Below are 15,362 nucleotides of genomic sequence, written 5' to 3' on the forward strand. Positions count from 1 at the left end.
AGTCTTCTCTTCTCATGAGGTGGCCAAAGTATTGGAGCCTCAGCTTCACGATCTGTCCTTCCAGTGAGCACTCAGGGCTGATTTCCTTAAGAATGGATAGGTTTGATCTTCTTGCAGTCCATGGGACTCTCAAGAGTCTCCTCCAGCACCATAATTCAAAAGCATCAATTCTTCGACGATCAGCCTTCTTTATGGTCCAGCTCTCACTTCCATACATCACTACTGGGAAAACCATAGCTTTTACTATACGGACCCAGTCATCTTATGTAGCTCTAATAGCTATAATATATCTGAAAAACTTAAATTAATTGGTTTGGATATTTTCCAGGGCTATCATAATTCAGAGACTAAAAGTGTGAGATGTGACAAAATCTAAGGCAAATATCAGACTAATGTTTCATTGATTTTCAGTGGGCTTACTCTAAGTATCACTTTAATCTGAATGCTCCATTGTTATTAAATGAATATGAAACTGATTTTTTAAATTATACTCAATTTTTATCATCTGAAACGCAGTACTACAAAAGAACTTGCATTACAAAACATTTTATCTTGAAGCATTTTAACTCTCCTGTTCCACAGCCCATCCAGCCCATCCTTTATAGAAATTAAGGTCCCTCTTTCCCATAGTCCTGTTCCCAGAATGGCTAAGCCACATAAAACATAGCTGACTAAATTAGCAAATAAGAGAGAGAGGTGAAATAGGGAAAGTTAACTTTTTAAAAAAAATAGAGAGAAATTATCGTTCTTTTTTTTTAAAAAAAAAACCACCTACATATTTGCTTTAAATCTATTTTCAGCTTTTGAATAGTTACTTCGAAGCATATCAACATGCATTGGATTCAGAAGAAAGATTTGCTTTGGCCCAAGTTGTAACAGACATCATGTACAGACGCCCTCGATTTGATTTCCATCTTGGGTATTTTGGGAACATCTATAAAGATGAGTGTGCTTGCCTTGAGCTTCACCTACAGCTGGTGAGAGGTGTACTGAACAATCAGGTTAGTGGACTCTTTGAGTTTTTTATTTATTATTTTTAATCTGTTTTCTTACATTTATATCCCACCTTTTCTGCTACATGAGGCTTGTGTTTTTATTTATTTGGTTTTTAGATAGATAACCAACGTGAATATAACCACAGGATTTGGCGTGATGGTCCCAAAGGTGGCACCTGTGAATTTGGTTTCCCCCCATATATAATTGCAAAACAGTTAATTGCTATTAATAACACCCCGTGAGTAACGTCTGTCTCTCTTTATCATATGATGCAAGTACTGTATTATAAGGGAGCCCATCTTTAACTTGCTCAGTCAGAATCTTCCACAAAAAGTCACTCTGTTATCCCTTTGAATTAAAGTGAGGTTGGTGCAGATAAGCTAATCAAACTGTAGATGAGTAGCTTTGTTTTGTCAGCTTTCACACAGACCTACTTTGCACATAATGTTAAGCCAAATGAACAAACGTGGCTTTTCCAAATGAAGATTTTATTGACAACATTGCAAAGGGAGGTTTACAAAGGAATTCAGCTCCCCAACCACACCCCACATTACTCCTTTAAACTATGGAGGTTTGAAGGAGAAGCAGGAAGGACAGCTGGGAATGCACCTTCCTCACCAAACCGCCCATCCCACTCCCCATTGACCTTGCCAAACCTCCCCTTAGACCCCTCCACTGTTGAGGGAAGGCCAAGAACATGAGCAACATAGGGGACAAAATTTTTCTCACATTTGTCTCCTACTGACTAGCAATGGTAGCAAATAACAGCAGGACGGAAAGGAGATATTCTCTCCTTCACTTCCGCCTCTTCAGTGGCAGCAGCAGGACAAAGGAAGAAAGGAGAGAAGGCCTTCCTATGCTTCATCCTGCTGTTGCTGTCACTGCCACTAACAGGAGGAAGGGGTGACAGGTGAGGTGGGCAGTGGCAGCAGAGTATGGCAGTTGCTGAGGTGGTTTCCCGTCCTGTCCTGCCTGTTCCTTTGTTGCTCACCCGAGATAGCCACCACCCATGCTGCTAACTCACTTGGCTTGTCAGCCTGCTCTGCCTGCCTGAGCTGCTCACCTGCAGTGCAGTTTGCATGGTTCCCCATGATGACATTCTTACATTGTCATTATATACTAGGATACAGAATGATTTATAAATGGAGAATATGTATTTATGCAGTTTACATAAAACACTCGGTATGTAAAGGTTTGCATGGAATGTATCAGATTTCAGGTTAGATTAAACAAAACTATCATTTGTCCTATTAGGCTCCTTGAAAACAAAAGTTATTTCTCGTAATGTAATGATTCTATCCTTTCAGAATGCTTTTTAATTTTGTTTTTGTTTTTAAAGTTCGGCTTTGAAGAACATTTATTTGCTCGAGTTCCACCCTTCCCTTGGCCTAGTATCTTTAGTTCCTAAAGCTCTGGGTCATATCCTTCAGGAGTTCCAGCAAAGTTGTAGGCCAAAGACAGCCAGGGAGGCAATTAATCTGGAAAAACATGTACTTCAACTTGCCCTGGACACATGGCTGACCATGGAGCAGCCAGAGTCTTTCTATGGCTCTCAAATTCAGAAAGATGTACGTATGTCTTCTACATTCTAAATCTGTGGTGATTTTGTCTTGTTTTTAAATAATTCAGGCTATGATATACATTCTTACCTGAAAGTAAGTGCCCTTTTATTTAATGGGACTTTCTTTCAAGGAAACATAGGACTCTGCTGTTAGTGATCTCTGTTGCAGACTCTACACATTCATGTCAGTTAAAATGGACTGATCTGTTGATATGGTCTACAAATCTTCTTTCTCTTGTTGACACAGTCAACTAAAAGTTTCAATACAAACTTTTAAGGATTTTATGCTTGTGAGATGGACAAATTCAACGGCACCCATGTGATCTAAGATTAAACACTCACGTATTAGCTAGTAGAGAACAATAACAGTTATCAACCCATCTAGGAGCTCAGAGAACCCTTATTGTTCTTCTTTAGCTTCAATGGAATCTTCTAGCTAATCCCTTTCACCAATACACATAGGCATTCTCCATTTCAGTGTCAATTAAACCATTATATTTAACAGCCTTAACTTTCATCTGAACCTGGGCTCGTGGTTTGATACGACAATTAAGCAACAACATTATTTTTACTGACTGTTGAAAGGAAGTGTATGTCCCCCATAGTTATTCACAGACGTTCTGGTTGAAGATCCTTGTCTTGTAAGAGAGATTGCTATGTCAGCACTGAAATCAGCAGAAGAGGGAAAGCAGAAACAGGGGAAAGAAAAGCAAGCTTTTATTCTGAACATCTTCTCAAGGCTCCTTGAACTTCTAACCCTCCGCCATCGATTGATAGAGGCAGCAGTAGAAAGTGCACAGCTGCAGAGGTAAAGTAATGGGCACATGGGATGGCAATGCAGGGAGCTATATTGAAATCCCAATGAAGAAGGATTGAAAGTAACCATTAAGGCTTTTGTGCAGCAGGGTTTTTTCCCCCTGCTCTTGGGGTATGTAGGTTAAAATGCATATCCAGTGTGCCATAATACTGGGACTCTTGTTGACATTTAGGACTCTCCTCTCGTCAGTCCCTCCAAACCACTATTTCAGTTATGCCGCCTTTATTCCCCCAGGATGGGGAACCCCTTTCAGCCCAAGGGCTGCATTTTCTTCTGGGCAACTGTTTGGGACCCACATGCCAGTGGTGGACAGGGCCAGAGCAATGAATGTTAATTTTACCTTTGTAGAATAGGCTACTTTCCACACCACCCACCCACTCTTCCATCTAGGCAAGCAAGAAGCACGATCAGAGTTCAAGGACACATTCCAGCCAAGCAAAAACAGTCAAGGAGTGTGTAAAGCATAGCAAGTGTGGGTCCTGAGGGTCAGACAGAGATGTCCCCCAGCCCCGAGATTCCCCGTCCCTGTTTTATACACATGGTCAGATTGCCCACTGTCTCCCACACCTATTGAGACACAGAATGATTCTTAAACTCCATAATCAATAGTGCACAGTTGCTGGCAAACAAAATTTCTGTTTCTAGCAAAGCAAGAGTTGCCAGCAAGGGTGACCCTGACAGTGGCTAAAGAAACATTGCAAAGTTAGATGTATGTGTTCTTTTCCTTTTAGACTCTACAAAGAATTTGCAGGAGAAATGGGCTTTGATGAGTTCCATTTATACTTAAGGCCCGTGTACTTTGAATTTGCAACTCACAAAGAGAAAGCAGACCAGCCCTCACCAATATTTGTTACTTCTCTTCTAGAGCATCATGACAGTAGCGTGGATAGGTAAACCAGAGCTTTATGGGTATTTTGGCACATTTTCCTCTTCTTTTGATCAGCCCCAAACGCAACATATCTGGGTCCAAATGATGTGGAAATAGAACAGCTATTCTTTCTTAAAACTTTCCAAATTGATCTTCTTTCTAAGCATTGTCATAAAGTGTGACTGGAGCTTCTGTTGTTTTAATTCACCCTTTTCAATATTAGTATTTAAAAAATAAAAAGCTAGTATAATTTCACAAAAGAAAAGTGCATATAAGGAGTGAAATCAAATCCCCTCCCCTGCCGCCGCCAAATTCAATGCAGCTCATCTATTTCAGGGTTTCTGAGGCACCAATGTTTATTAACACAAACTGCTGAAGGTTTATTCCATGAAAGAGACCATAGCTGCCATTCTTCTCCGGTAGTATTTCTTAGAGGCTGGGATGTGGATACTCCATAAGCATACAGATATATTGGGGGCCAAGTATTCACATTTATACTTAAGGTCTGATTAACTTTGCCCAGTTAATCATCCAGCCCAGCTCAGTTGTAGCATAACTCTCTCTCAGTATACTCTGCATATTTGTACTGTATTCTCAATAGGCCCAGCCCTCCTAGATTTGCAAAATTGCAATGACTCTATGTCCCCTGGGTTCTATACGGGGGGGGGGGGTTAGAAGAGTACTGTAATTAAACAAATGGCTTTTGCAGTTATTTGTAACCAGTCTCCCATATGAAATTAAAACCAATCACAAACTAGCAGAATGTATGATTTCGCACAAGTGCATTTCAGAAATTTGCTGTGACTTTCAGAAACAGATTTCTTTAAATCTATACAAAGAAATATGTCACACATCTCCAATGTTTCCCTTGTGAGACAGTCAACCCCTCTATTTATTTTAAATATATACTGCTTTTATGTTGGCCAGCATTTGGAAATGTGTCTGATTTTATTTGTCTGTTTGTTTAATTTATATCCCGGCCTTACTTCCAAAGAAGTCCACTTTGTAGTGGTATAATTGGAGACAGGGGCTTAGATCCTAACTAAGCTTCTGCTGGCAGGAACATCCCATGAGTGGAGTTCTGTTTACAGGACACTCCAACTTTCACTGACCCCTTCCCCTCTGCTCTTTGAAAATTTACTCTGCAGGTGCTGGAAGACTCTCTGAAGAAGCATGACAAACAGAACCAGGAGCCCTTCAGTTCACACAAGGGTAGTCAGGATCCAAGTCATCTTCTGTAGATAAGATTAAAAATATGTGTAAAAAAAATGTGAATAAGAAGCAAGCACAGCACTTTCCCTTTTCATTTATTTACATTTCTACGTTCATGAATGCTTGCATATTAGTTTGTGTAATTTAGAAATATTTACCTCTTGCAGATATATTCCATCCAGCTTAATGTTAAACATCCATGATATTGACAATCAAATTGGAAAATTTAGCTTTCGTACAAGAGACAGCATTCTTCAGGTGACTGAATTATTTCCCCCAGTAATTCTCAATACTGTACAACCACAATGAATACATTTTATTCCTTCCCTTCCTATAAATTTTCTTTTGTCTTGCGCCAGAAGTTATTTGAGAACCAGCAGTGTTCTGGGTTGTCATTTTTAATATAACTGTACCCTGACTATCTCAGTCACTGTAAAACAGGTAAGGGGGATCTACACTGTGCGTAAATTACATTGTAGATGCACCATTTCTAAGTTGAAGTACCTAATTATAGCCATTCAACAAATTTAAAAAAAATGAAAGGAACACAATGAAATATATTTCAACGTTCCTTTTTGTTTTCCTGGACTTTCCTTCTCATGATTCACCTGGGAATGTACCTGATCTGCAATAGTATGGGGGAGGAAATAAGTATAAAATATGTATTGAAACAGACATTTAAAAGGTGAAGCTACCTCATCTTCAACATTTCCTCCAAATATTCTGATGAACATTGCTACTTTATTTCATATTCAACTCCATGTGGCATCCAATTTTACTATTTGGGGCTGTGAATGCACTATACATTTAAAGTGCATTTTCATTCCTGTTAAAGAATCCTGACAACTGTGGTTTACCCTTCAGAGAGCTATACAGCTCTCAGTATCTTTTGCTACCTTCAGCTCCCAGTATAAAAGTATACTGTATATGCAACCTTATATTGCACTTAATTATGGTTCTAGATCTATGCAGAATAAAATCCTGTATCTGAATGCAAGTGAAAAGATTTCTGTGAGTCTAAGGATAAGTACATCTATATCAAGAGAAAACTGTGCAACTTCATGTTACGGTTATTATATGAGGCCTAATAGTTTTTATCTTAATTCTTCAGCTGTTACTGAAGTCTCATGGACTAGAAAATCTTCAGATTGCTCTTGCCTGCCAAGTCACTCATAAAAACACACTGCTTGTTGCTGTTCAACAGGCTGCATTTTGCCCCATGATGCAGCCCTCGCGGACTCTGGATATGAAGGTTTGCATTTTCTCCCTCTCTCCAACTATACATGGACTGCAGTTGTGTAACTTTTTCTTACTTTTTGAAATGAAAATCACCCACCAGAGGCTACAGTTGGAAGGTGAGTGGGGAAGGTATATGTAACCCTTTCCCTATAGACTACTACACTCCTCAGAATCGCCCTGTCAGGTTGTCAAGATCCAAGTTTGGGGCAAGTACTCTTGGGTGAGAATCCAAGCAGAGATTTAAATCACACAATATGCAGCAAAGTAAAGCATGGAAGTATAGGCCATTAGACCTTTAAAACATGTCTTTCCAAGTGAGTTCCAAAATAGTACCCTATTCACCCAGCATAGGAAAAGACCACACATTTAGTAAGTTAACAGTTGTTTACTTACGAGCTCTATAAAGGTCAGGTTCATGTGCTTTTTCATACATCAGTCAGAAATGTTGCACAGGCAGTAAAACTTAGTTTAGTTCCAAATGGTGAAACGTCCTATATTATTGGTATAAGAACTAAAGAGTGGCTTGTGAGAGCCATGCGGTTTGCGCTGGAGCAGCTAGCTCAAACCTCGTTACACGTTGCGTTTCTCAGGTAGACAGAGGGAGGAACAAAGACTTGATTACCTAGTTCCTCCCAAGGTGAGCTAATCAAGGCAGGATAGCTTACTTTGTGGTCTTAACCCCTTAATGCATTAATTAGACCAGCAATTTGGTTATTTGAGGCAGTTTATCCCACAAGAACCATTAGATAATGGATTATCTGCATTAGGTAATGGGCTGTGGTGTAGATCTGTGTAAAAGGAAATGTGTGTCTTTAATGTTTCAGGAAGGAGGTCTAAGTCTGAGGAGTCAGAGCAGTTCAGCAAGTAGAAGTTCTGTGGTTGGAACTGAAACAGAAGACCAGTTTCTGGCCACAGCACCATTGGTTTTACATTCCATTCGACATTTTGCAGCAGGACGCAGCATTTTAAAAAGGTAGGTTGGTAGTATAATGGGCTGCAGGGTGTTTTCCATGTATGTACGCACGCATGTTTCAATGCACACGGCTCTTTCTTTCATTCTCACCCTGAGGCTACAGGTCTAAGCATTCTTACTAGGATGCAAGAACCACTGATATCTTCATGTTCCTGCCTCTTCCAGCACTTTCAAAGACCGCCATTCCCATAGCTTATGGCATGCACGTATATCCATTGACATGATCCCACAGTGTTGCAGTTTGGCTCAATCCATACAAGTATTCATTTACAATCTTATGGATATTTTTTACCAGCTTTTTTTGCTCTCCCCTTTCTGGCTGGGCAAGGAATGGATGAGAAATTAATTTATTTTACGTCCTGCCATTCCTCAAAGAACCTCTATAATACTGTACTGGAGACACCCTACATGATGGGTCCTGCTCATACTGTTGGAATATGTATACACCTTCAGCTATAGAGGTGGTGTTGGATCACATTACGGGAAATAAGTGTTGTATTGTTAGAAAGGAGCCACAGCTGACAGATAGTATTTGCAAAGTCACTATATTTACAATAAGCATGGATTCCTTAGTTAAAGTCAGTCTGTTTAATCATGGCATAAATACTAAATGTTTATAAAGTGTAGATATGGGGTAAATATTAGTTGTTCAACTATGTAGTTTGCCTATTAACAGGAAAATGTCAGTATTTCTACCTTCAGGATAACATTATTGCTCATTCTCCAGGCCTCGAGAAGCTTTTGTCTCAATTCAGTTGGAGAAACAGGGTCCACGGGACATGATGCTGAACACGTTCATTCAAAAGAAACAAATCCTGGGGACTAGAATGCAAAATCCTGTAAGTGTGCCAGGAAATCATCTCGGAATTTACTTACATTTTGTTGTATGTGTTTTCAGACTAACGCTTAGTGAACTTTATGGCTTCAGAATCAGTGCACTCCCAAATGTTTGGGAGTTGTTTAAAAACACACACACAATATTAGAAGCTCAAATGGAGTGTATTGTGGCAACTCGGCCTAATATAAACCAGCATGCTTTGGCACAAAAAAGTGGAAGCAGCTAGTAAGGGATGCGAAAAAAGAATTTGAGGACCACATTGCTAAATACATCAAGGCCAACAATAAGTTATTTAAATACATTACAGGGAGGTGGCTGGATGACAAGGGAGTCAAAGATGTGCTAAAGAAGGATTAGGAGATTGTGGAAAAGCTGACTGAATTATTTGTAACTTTCTTCACAACAGAAAATATAGGGAACATTCTAGTGCTTGAACTAACGTTTGAAAAGGGGAGTCTGAGAAACGGAGGCAGATAGTGGTTATGAGAGATGAATTTTTAGGCCTGAAAAAGGGCAATCACACACATCAATAGGATGGAGCAACTTCCCTATGAAGAGAGGTTGCAGCATTTGACTTTTTGAATACACAACTTTCCATTCACGTGTGTCTTTGTAAGATAATATATATGCATAATTATGTAAAACTGGAAATCTTATGTAAAAAAAGCAAATGGTATAATTTGTTGCAGGAGGAAGTTGAAAAAGTCAAAAGAGAAGTTATTGTTGAATACTGCCATAAGTAAGTACACAAAATCTATACAGCATATCTCCACCAAAGGCTAGTGGAGGTGGTTTGTATGAATGTATGTAAAAAGTTTATTTTCCTATTCTCACTGCAGGCTGATGCTATATTATATTGGTACGATGTGGACATTTCAATAATGGGGAGACAAAGCCAAACAGTCTGTCCTTCGATCAGCTAGAAAATAGAAGAGAGTAATGTCCAAGCCTATAAGTAAAAAACAAAGAGCCTGCCAAAATGTAACAAAGCAAAACACAAACAACATAAATAATACTAAAATAATTTCAACAGGGCCAGTTGGGAAGTAAAAGCAATCATGCTTCAGGCAGTTTCTGCAAATAAACTGCCTATATAAGAACAATTGTAATAATCTGGGTCACAGCAGTTGTTAGACAGTCCATTATGTTCTGGGAAGGGGGAAGAGAGGGAGGAAGAGTGCTACCATTTATTCTTCCCTAACATTGAAAATACAATGTATTTTACACAACACGTTTTGTCCATTCATGAGCAAGAGAGCACTAAGAAATTGCGAAGTTTCTTCTGTGCTAATATTTATAATTTGGATATGTCCTTTACATTTCAGTGAAAGAAAACAAGAAAGCAGGGAAACTGGTTCTTCAGATATGAGCACTATAGTGTTTTGCTAATGCTAAACTTTGGTACCATTTTAGGATGAACCATCGTATATCACAATACTCTCTTCGAAGTCAGATCATTGCTTATTACAACAGTTTAAAATCTATGCTAGATGATTTCCCCAGTGTGAGAGACAAATACTTCATGATTGGGTTACCGCAAGAGAAGAAAGAAAAACAAGAATTAAAAGAAAAGCCTGAAGATGATCCCAGGTATGTAAATACTCTAAGCTGCTTGTTTATAGAATTCCATATCATGTTGTTTTGCTAATTGGGGACTGTGGGATTACTGCTGCTAGCCAATAGTTTATTTCTTTCTGGCTATTAGATAGATATAATCCCATTAGAGAAAAAGGCAGAGTATAAATAAATTAACAACAACCCTGTGGGGTAGGTTAGGTGGAGAGACAGTGACAGGCCCAAGGTTCCGGTAAGCTTCATGGCAGAATGGGAATTTTAACCTGGCCTCCCCAATTCTAGTTCAGCATTCTAATCACTACACCTGTTTGGAAAGGTCAAAGGATATGAGGGTAAGCTTATAAAGAGAGGGAGAATCGTGTGAATAAAGCCTGTAAGTGTTATCTTCAAAGTGGGATTAGAAGCCCACCTCCCTTCCCCTGTTAGACGGTGAGGTAGCTTAGGAGGCTGCTATTTGGTTTGCTTGTTTTATCATATTTTCCTTTAGAAACTTGGAGCATCTTGTGGGGCCTTCTGCTGTCTCTCGTCTAATCACTTTATCAATTCCGCACCACCTCAGTTTCCACACTGCTGAGCCTATTTTTGCCACTGTTGTGTTGTGGGCCGCTTGGGAGAAACTTGTGTAAAAAGGCACCACTTAATGTAGTAATTATAAAATTATGGTTATATAGGTTATATTTCTTGTTTTTATATATGAATGTACCACATGCAGCAAACGAGAAACAACTGTATAGCTATTGTGCAAAAATACCTGTTGAGTGCCACAGAACATTGCGATGTGATTGTGCAAGTAATTCACTTTCCTCCCAAAACAACTCAGGTCATTCCAGACACGGCCTCGTGGTTTGCTGTCCACAGATGGACGGTCCTTCTTGAATCTGTGGTTCATCCCTCACCCTTCTGAAATCCTATCTGTGTTTAAAATGCTACCAGAGAAGGTTTGTACGCTATAGTCCTGAAGAAAACTCTTGTCAATCAAACTGTATAGATCATGGTGGTCTAACATGCTGCCCTTGATTCCTTTTTTGGTGGCCCCCTAGCAACATTTGGCGCCCCTCCCAGTCCTTGCACTGCCTTCCCAAGCTGGGTAAGTGAGGCACTGTGATTTGGGAAGGAGGTGTGAGGGCTCTGACAGGGTCCTTTCTAAAGCCTAGTTAGCACTTTTTGAGCATGGGGGGGAAAAGATGGGAGGGCTCTAGGACCCTGCCAGAGCCTCGTGCCTCTTTCCCAATGCCCTGTCCTGCACTTATCCAACTTTGAGAAGGCAGCAAATTTGGCTGGGAGGAGGACATTTCCATGAATGGGGCGTTCCATTCGCAGAAGTACCTCCCTCCCTTTTCTCCAGTCCCTTGCACCACAACCTTTACTCCCGGAAGCAGCCGACAATTAAAATCCACACAAAGATAAGAGGCTGTATGAGTCGCAGAGTCACAGGGCTGCAGTGGCAAAGGAGACTTGCCCAGAATCTAGCAGAAGCACCCTGTATGAACAGAGTTGCATGCAGTTTGGGCCCATCCCCCCACCCTTGCAGTGTCCTGTGTAGCCTTTGGATTCAACCCAATGTAATTAAGAGTGTGTGATTAGGCAAAGATTGGTCTCTTCTGCCCATGGCAATTAGTAAAACACTTGGTAAAACAATTCAAGTTCTCTCCAGTGGGAGAGAGGATTCCAGGGGGGAATGGGTGATCACCAGCTGTCTAGCAGCCATGGTGGAGAGAGCCTTCTGAACTCCATCAGCTGCCTGAGGCATGGTAACAGTTGTAAGAGGGAGGAACTTAAGACCTTAAAACTGAAAACCCCACTCATTTCTTGAATATTAGATGTTCTATTGCTATATGATGAGATACATGGGAGGGAGGCAGCTACAAAATTAACCCCTAAGCAAAAACTGGTCCTCTCCAGTGGTAATCCCAAAATCTACCAACTCAAGTGGACTGCCTCTTTTGTCTAATGGCAGAACTACCCTTGAATGAAATAAATATAGAAAGCCTATGGGATATTAGTAATATTTTCTGGAATGGATTTTGAACTGTTAGTAAAGGCAGCAGTCCAATCTAGACACTCCCTTGAGGTGTTTTCAGATGAGGCCTCAATATTGCCAATGGGTTGTTGGCAACCATTTCTTTTAACTTATTGGATTTCCCCCAGAAATAGGGGGGAAATGATTAAATGGGGGTGGGGGCAAGCTGGTGTTTTGATGTTGATGATGTTGTGTGATGCTGCAGTGCATGAGAAGCACTGATCCAGGCCCATGCAGAGCTTGCCTAAGGCCCAGGGCAAGAGTCTTGAGTTATAAACTCAAACAAAAAAAGCACCTGGTCCCTGGTGGGGCCCCCCAGCCAGCTTAGCCCTCTGAGGCCCAGGGCAAGTGTACCTGGCTGCCCCCCTCCCCTGTGTGGGCCTGCACTGATCCCACAATTAATACCCATTAGATTGCAAATAGCAGCTGCTGCTTTCAGTTTGTGATTGCTAAATGGCTAGTTGATTATGATTTGTGTTTAATTTTTGAAAGATTTTTCTCCCTGTATTTCCTTCCCTTTTCTACAGACTGGCTTCAGAGCCCTGAGGCAGACACTGCAAATTGTTGCAGCTTTTCACGACATTATTTCCTACATTTTCAGCTTTGCACAGCTAGGAAATGCAACAGGCTGCCTTGATTATGTGTGTCCTCCTGACCATCTCACTGCAGAATGGGGAGGGACTGAATGGATCGGTTAGTAACAGATGTTCTTCTTTGAAACAGATAATGAATGTAAGGGCAAGTTTGAAATGCGCTGTTCAAAGGAATACTTTGGGTATAGATGTCTTAAATCAGAAACTGCACATTTATGCTTAACATCTGTGATTTTCTCTCTCTTTCCCTCTCCCTCTCTGTGTGTGTGTACATACACACACACACACACACACACACACACACTATTTTCAAATTAAGAGCTTCTGGTTTGGGAAATATTTCCTCAAATCATATTGACTGGTGATCCAGTCATGTATGGGTTTTCCTGGAGCGGGGGAGGGGGGTCTTTCCCTCACACATTTGACACAGTTAAAGTTAAACATTTCTGGTTTTTTGTGGTAAATATTCTTACTTGATTGTCTTTGATGCTCTATGAGACTGTAATCTGATATCAGTGAGATTTACTGCTGAGTGAAACATCTTCAGCTGAATTGTCAGATGTTCTAAAGAAGGACATCCAGTTCATTGAAACAAAAGATGGGCAGGGAGGCGTTTTCTGGGCCCATATTTAAACTACAAACAGCTGTACAGGCCTAATTTAATGAAAAGGTACTATACATTTGCTATTATGTATTCTGTTGGATCTTGTTCACAAACCAAATCATTCAATCAAATAATGTTTTAACCGTCTGCTGAAATGGTTATATTGTATGGCTTGCTGATAGCTGAGACTCATAAGCTGGCTTTTGTCAGAGTTTTCTCTAGAATGGAACGTGGTTGTATTTTACCAGTTCTTAGGTTATGCCTGACTGTGTGTGTGCATCCATGCCCATGAGTGGATATATGCATGCATGTTTAGACTCATGATCTTTGTGCATGTTTGCACTAGGGTGTGACATACACGCTGCTGATGTTGATTGTGTGGGGTGCTTTCAAGAAGTAAGGAGCAAAGTAATGTTTCTATAAGAAACTAGGCAACTTTCTCTGCAATGGTTAAAAATAGATTGGGTGTGCATTCTGATCCTATCCTTGGCTGTAATTACAAGGGCTGAGCCAGTTTGCCTCCTTGGATTTTTTGCCATCCTTGGGACTGTAGGGACTGAGCTCCTGTTGTCCCAATGCCACCATTGCCTCCCATAGGTTTCAGCTTGGACTGAAATTAAATGGGTAGAAGCATTGGATGTAAGAATGAAATAAAGAAGGGAAATAAATGCCAGGATATTTTATTTATGCCTGCTGTTGGGATTCTAGGAATTGAGCTCCAAGACCTGCAGAAAAAAATAGACAATCTTCATAGTCCCTCAGATCCAAAGAAAGTGGCCCAGATGCTGGGCATGCACAGAGAAGTTACACTTCTGCAATTTGAGGCAGCTGTTAGACATTCTGTGCGGTAAGAGATTAGCATAGCTCAAAAATAAGGATGTTGATTCAAGTTGGGGGAAATGTCAAAAGGAAGGATCTGGCAGGTGTTTTCTTTAAGGCTGAAACTACACATTATGAGAAGTTGTATATCACTTTCCCCTGATTCTTTAAATTTCTTTTAACCAAAAGCTGTCATATGAAGCTGTGGATTTAAATAGAGGAAGGGAGATGCACAGAGGCTGCCTATTCCCCACCCCGGCCATTTGCTCCACTCAAAAGTAGCTCCCTGCTGTTTTCCCATTTATTTGAGAAAACATACAAGTACCACTATCTTTTCCCCTGCCAGCTAAAAAGCAGCTGGGGGCAGGGGCAAATTTTTTGAGGACAAAAATGGCAGTGAAAAAGAGTTACGCAACCTGTCTTTCTCCCCTGCCCCATCATTCCTTCATTTAAATTTGCAGCTTCTTGAGTTTGCTTTTAGTTGTCTTTTTTATATATATTAGCTGGGGAAAGTTGCACATGATTGTGTGTTTGTGTGTTTCAGCCTGTGATTCCAAAACTTATAATAGCAGCGCCACCTGCGTTCTTACACCTGCTGTTTTGCTTTTATTGGAAACCTTTCCGAAAAACGAATTCTGAAAATAGCAGGTTTCGGTATTGTGCACCAAAGCCACCTTTAAAATTTCTGATCATGGGAGGTGTACATCTAGCAATATTTTAAACACTGGTTAATCTCAAGAAGATATATAATAAAGATATTTAAATGAAATCAATGTTTTCTTTGTTCATTTCCATGTGTTGCAAAAAGGTACTGCATTTCTGTGTTTTTGTAGAACCCCATGCTGTAATACATAGATTTAAGATAGTTGGTCATTCAGATTATTTAATCTGCACATTAGCCACTAAGAAGGTTTAAAATAATATAGCATCCTTCACTAACCAGGTCCCCTCTAGAAGTTTTATACTACAGTTGCCATCCGTCCCAGCCAGGATGTCCAGACCTGAAGGGAGAACTTGCACATCTGCCCTGTGGTGAAATGTGTGTGAGTTCCAAATGCACATAGGTTAGGAGCCGGAGTAAACTCTCAACAGTGAGAGAGTACAGTGGGTTTGCTTGCTTTCTCCATCTTGAATCATAGAGTTGGACGGAACCCTGAGGATCATCTAGGGGTTGGGAGAGTTCTTGAATTCTACCAGAAATGCTACATTGATTGCTATTGCTCAGGGGCATATTTATACAAGAGGCG

General features: G+C 40.4%; 1 protein-coding gene across 12 annotated transcripts in view; it reads left to right on the forward strand.

Annotated features, from left to right (window-relative positions):
• Positions 1-15,362, forward strand: part of LOC310760277 (uncharacterized protein) — a 60,676-nt gene that overhangs the window by 26,038 nt on the left and 19,276 nt on the right. For all 12 annotated transcript variants that reach the window (XM_083608479.1, XM_083608473.1, XM_083608477.1 and 9 more), the window contains 14 exons: positions 801-1,001; positions 1,113-1,234; positions 2,336-2,564; positions 3,163-3,365; positions 4,106-4,264; positions 5,622-5,712; positions 6,566-6,706; positions 7,518-7,666; positions 8,394-8,505; positions 9,194-9,243; positions 9,918-10,094; positions 10,900-11,017; positions 12,627-12,792; positions 14,005-14,143. In XM_083608479.1, coding sequence (XP_083464605.1) covers positions 801-1,001; positions 1,113-1,234; positions 2,336-2,564; positions 3,163-3,365; positions 4,106-4,264; positions 5,622-5,712; positions 6,566-6,706; positions 7,518-7,666; positions 8,394-8,505; positions 9,194-9,243; positions 9,918-10,094; positions 10,900-11,017; positions 12,627-12,792; positions 14,005-14,143 — 2,057 coding nt within the window. The remainder of the gene's footprint in view (positions 1-800; positions 1,002-1,112; positions 1,235-2,335; positions 2,565-3,162; positions 3,366-4,105; positions 4,265-5,621; positions 5,713-6,565; positions 6,707-7,517; positions 7,667-8,393; positions 8,506-9,193; positions 9,244-9,917; positions 10,095-10,899; positions 11,018-12,626; positions 12,793-14,004; positions 14,144-15,362) is intronic.

This window comes from Podarcis filfolensis (assembly GCF_964270895.1).
Source record: "Podarcis filfolensis genome assembly, chromosome: 3".
Taxonomy (NCBI): Eukaryota; Metazoa; Chordata; class Lepidosauria; order Squamata; family Lacertidae; genus Podarcis; species Podarcis filfolensis.